The following is a 4,783-nucleotide window of genomic DNA, read 5'->3' as shown; positions in this document are numbered from 1 at the left end:
GCACACATTTGACCACGAATTCTCATGGCCGCGGTCAGCTCGTTAGAAGTTTCACAATTCAACTCATGTTGCATCGGAAACTCAATACGGACGATTCACATATAAACCGAAACTCTGTTGTCCATCGATGGACTCAATTTCAGGAATCCATCCCGAACTTTCTTCAAATCGAGTTTCCATTCCCCTAAGAGAACAACGACTCTCACCAACCACGGCACAGCAACTTTACCCGTAGTCTTCAACGCATCAGCCAACTTGAGGATAGCAGAGGAGCTGGAATGAGGACCGTGATAGAGCACGAACGCAGTTATCTGAATCTTCCTGGCGATCTGTCCGTGAGCCTTGAATCGAACGATATCATAGCCAGCCGATGGATGGTAATGTCAACATCGTTGAATCCGCAACTACAACAGTTACTTCGACATAATTCATTGCCAGTAATAACATCCCCACAATGACATGAATTCACCTGACAGAGAGCTCTGAGAGCTCAGCTCTCGGCCGAGAGACTGTCAGTGACAACCTGGCCCAGGTTACCTGGGAGTCGTAGACCAGACCCTCAGCAGCGGAACATTGCAACCCTGACATCCTTAGATTGCTGCGAGGCTTTCACGATGCTCGTAGATAGATTATAGAAGGATTTACGATCCAACCTAAGACGAACTGATGTGGAACAATCTAATACCATCTCAGGGGAAGTTCAAGTTGAACTGTTCAACGTATTTGAACTAGAATGTTACCAAAACGAATAGTCTTGGGAAAATACACACATAATCAACTCCGCGTACCGATGACAGTGAGAAAACTCTGATGAAATTCTCGCTGGTTTTAGTATACTTCTATCTTAGGTCGAATATAAATGTCTATAATTAATGAGAGAGCTCTTTGACTCAGCTGAGGAAACAAAACACGTATTCCAATACTGACAACGATTGTCAAGCACGTCCACTTTACCTTCCACGTGAAAGTTAGTATCTAAGGCGCGATTTTAACATGTGTATGCTAAGAATCTGTGCAGAAAATAATTTACCACTTTTCGACTTCTCACTCACTACGAAGAGTTGGCCCGTGAAATTTGGAGGTTATATCGTGTGAAGAATGAGAGCATACCCCCCTGAGCCGCAAGATGGTACTCGTTGGGGTGACTGTGCACGAATCGAAAAACTGGATATGCTTAGAGTATGTGGAGGAGTGCAGTTGCCCCGCGGGGAAATTGATTGTACCAAGGTGTACCTTGAGGCGGCATAGTTGCCCCTCGCGGGGGAACTGATTGTACCAAGGTATATCTTGGGGCGGCATAGTTGCCCCTCGCGGGGGAATTGATTGTACCAAGGTATATCTTGAGGCGGCATAGTTGCCCCTCGCGGGGGAATTGATTGTACCAAGGTGTACCTTGAGGCGGCATAGTTGCCCCTCGCGTGGGAATTGATTGTAGCAAGGTATATCTTGAGGCGGCATAGTTGCCCCAGCGGTGAAATAGATACTGAGGCATATCTTGGAGTGGCATGGTTGCCCCAGCGGGGAAATTCATACCGAGGCATATCTTGGAGTGGCATAGTTGCACCAGGGTGGAAATAGATTGTACCAAGAGCATATTTTGGAGCGGCATAGCTGCCCAAGAGGGAGAATGAATTGTACTAAGGCATATCTCGGAGTGGCATAGCTGCCCCAGAAAGAAAAAAGAATGTACTAAGGCATATCTTGGAGTGGCATAGCTGCCCCAGGGGGGAATACAGCCCCCAAATAGGTGTAGGACGACAATAAGAGGACACGAAGGGCAGCATCAAGTTTCCCCCCATCCTATAACGCGAAGCTCCGCCTAATAGGACAACAGACACTCATCAATTACATGGAATACACATCAACATCAGACATTACAGTCTACAGATGCTCGTAGAGACGAAGACTCTCAATATGCATCTAAATGGGGGACCAATCATGGGCACCAATATCTCATGAGATGGTGCAGGATGATTCTTTCTGCGTCTGAGTCATCCGTGACTTTCTCGCAGTCGATAAAGTAGCCTCCCTTATTGCCTGTTAAATAGCAAAATAAGGATCGAGGACTCCGTACAGCATCTCGTCTTTATCCGTTTTCGCTCTTCCCTTTGTGGAGTTCAATAATATCCTTTCGACGTCTGCTAGATCGAAGTGCCCCAAACTCGTCACCAGAGCTGCTATTCCGCCAACAATCGCCGTGGCGACCGATGAGCCCGAATTCTTTGAATATAGCCACTCGCTTCCCTCACGCTCCGGTGTTGGGAACCAGACGTCGGACGATGGTACGGCAAGAGTTGCCAATTTGGACGCCCCGTAGACCAACGTCATCGGGTTATCCACGTAGGTTGAGGTAACGCAGAGAACTCCTGGTATACCATTGGCTTGGGAACAAGGTTGTTCAATCTCGCCCGCACTGTCAACTTCGTCCGAGTTAGAAGAAGATACGAGAACAAGGAGGCCCTTCTTGACAGCTTTCTTCAGCACACGACTACATATACTCGCACTTCTACGACAAACCCCTCCAGCATAGGCGTATACTATGATGTCGGAATCACCACATGCTAACACCGCCTCCCACGCGCGAACAAGCTGGACAGCAGTAATTCCCCTCCCATTAATAGACATCCTAATCGATCGGATTTTCACCTTATCGGCGATCCCACTGATACCTTCGCCGTTGTTCGAATTGGCTGCAATGATACCAGCCATTGCTGTGCCGTGGCCGTGGAGATCCGTGCCATTCTCTCCATGTAGCCCAGTAAGGTCAATCTCCTTGAGGAGTCTCCCAGCGAACTCAGGATGTTCGGCTTTAATGCCGGTATCCAATAAGCTCACGATTGGCTCCCTCCGTTGAAGGCCCGAATCCCTCACTGCCTTCCACGTCTCCTCGATCCTCAAGGCTTCGAACAACTCAACTTGTCTCGAAAATATCGGATCGTCTGGAGGATACACCAACGCGTTTACGCGGGATTTCATCCGAGGGACACCAACGTGGAATGATGTAGCCCCTGGCATTTCACTGATCTGTGATGTCATCCACGAGTGTGAGTTGACCGTGCATGCTACTTCTCTATAGTATTCATAGTGTGATAAGGACACAACAAAATCACAAATCTCCTCATCAGACACCAAACAGCCCGGAACTCCAGTGGAGACTATCTCAATACCCGTGATTTCCAAGTTCGTTACCAGCGCCGAGTCCGCCGACTCTCCGAAGCACTCCCATAGTCGACTCAGTTCCTCCACTGAATGGTGGGCCCGTCCTTTCCCCTCGGTGACGTCGCGGGAGGTACGGCGGAACGCCTCCTTTATAGGGACTTGCTTGCCTCTATTATCTTCGATAACCACTACTGCAGCTCCCTGAGCTGCTGAGAATACCCCCGGTAGATGGGAGAGAATCATAGCCCCCATGAGATGGAGGAAGGGTAATAAGGCAACATGCATTTCAAGTGTGGGAAAATAAACCTGAGTATCTCAACCGAAGTTCACAGCTGCAGATTCTGGAGCAGTGAATTTCAAAGATTCTGGAGCCCAGAATCAATTGGTGTAGAAAGTCAATTAAGAGACGAATCCACAATCACACGTCTCTGACGATTCGCCGAGCTGGAAATATTCTAGTATTTCCGAGCTGCATGAAAATGTCGCATCGTAAAGGAATTGACCAGAATGCTCGAAAGGAGCAAGTCCGATGCGCTAGCCCTCCAAAAGAGTTTAGCGGAGATAAGGTATCTTAGACTCCCAAATCGGAGCTGACGCAGCGACTCACTGAGTACCCTACTCACGAATCTACATCGGACAATGCCGCCTACCATCGAGTAACGCATAAAGCGGCTTCGGCCGTGTCCATCTTCACGGCTTCGTAAGACAATCCGGATGAAATCCATTGAAATTATTCATGACATCGCCCCCTTAGTCAATATCGTCCCCTTACTTATCCTCCTAATCGTCTATTCCCATGTTCCTACGGTTCGTCAATCAAAATGTAATGAGCGTGCTCATACTGAATTAGGAGTTGTAATTAGAGTTGTTAACGATGCGGATATATATACCAAAATTTCAGACAGATTCAATTGTCACCTCTTGATTCCATTTTTCAATATTTTCATTCACCTCTTCCTAGTCGCCTATCAACGCTTGGAGTGCGGTGAGTGTCCTCATCCCAAATCCAGTTCGAAATACTGTGGATATACACTCCGAAAATCGATGAAAGCATAGGCGTATTTTAGGGCAATACTCTCTCGAATCCGATCGATTATTCGATATCGTTCACCAGGTAGGGGTGAGTGGTGCCGCTGCTCCCAAAGGAGAAGTAGATCCCACAACACCCCATCCAGTTCGGACCGTGGATCTCAACTTCTCTACCAACAGTGAACATTTTGACGCTCTAAGTGTTCACAGTGCGAATGATGAATACGCCGGGTAGCTGGCCCAATGTGGGAAAGTATGTATATGTTCAACTACAGGTGTTGATTATAATTCGAGAAAATTTTGGTGAAAACTTGTTGCTTCGCGTACATTTCTACCCTAAATGGTAATGCGTGAATTTTCATAGCTAGCTTTGAGTGGAAGAAATACATAACCTACTACTGCGACGACGGCACACATTTGACCACGAATTCTCATGGCCGCGGTCAGCTCGTTAGAAGTTTCACAATTCAACTCATGTTGCATCGGAAACTCAATACGGACGAATCACATATAAACCGAAACTCTGTTGTCAATCGATGGACTCAATTTCAGAATCCATCCCGAACTTTCTTCAAATCGAGTTTCCATTCCCCTA

General features: G+C 47.3%; 3 protein-coding genes across 3 annotated transcripts in view; all 3 read right to left on the bottom strand.

Annotated features, from left to right (window-relative positions):
* Positions 1-26, bottom strand: part of Pmar_PMAR005713 (hypothetical protein) — a gene marked incomplete at both ends in the record, with an annotated part of 946 nt that extends 920 nt beyond the window's left edge. The window contains one exon of the mRNA XM_002777308.1: positions 1-26. This exon is cut by the window's left edge and continues 4 nt beyond it. Within this exon, the coding sequence (XP_002777354.1) occupies positions 1-26 (26 nt within the window).
* Positions 27-95: 69 nt separating this feature from the next.
* On the bottom strand, positions 96-588 carry Pmar_PMAR005712 (hypothetical protein; the record flags this gene model as incomplete). The annotated part of the gene is made up of 3 exons (XM_002777307.1): positions 96-184; positions 230-341; positions 538-588. 3 exons carry the CDS (start codon positions 586-588, stop codon positions 96-98), a joined length of 252 nt encoding a protein of 83 aa, XP_002777353.1.
* Positions 589-2,040: 1,452 nt separating this feature from the next.
* Pmar_PMAR005711 (Major intracellular serine protease precursor, putative) lies at positions 2,041-3,444 on the bottom strand (the record flags this gene model as incomplete). The annotated part of the gene is made up of 1 exon (XM_002777306.1): positions 2,041-3,444. One exon carries the CDS (start codon positions 3,442-3,444, stop codon positions 2,041-2,043), a length of 1,404 nt encoding a protein of 467 aa, XP_002777352.1.
* Positions 3,445-4,783: the final 1,339 nt, after the last annotated feature.

The sequence above is a fragment of the Perkinsus marinus genome (assembly GCF_000006405.1).
Source record: "Perkinsus marinus ATCC 50983 genomic scaffold scf_1104296952078, whole genome shotgun sequence".
Taxonomy (NCBI): domain Eukaryota; phylum Perkinsozoa; order Perkinsida; family Perkinsidae; genus Perkinsus; species Perkinsus marinus.
Note: the sequence above shows the minus strand (reverse complement) of the source record. Positions and strands in the feature narration are given on the sequence as shown.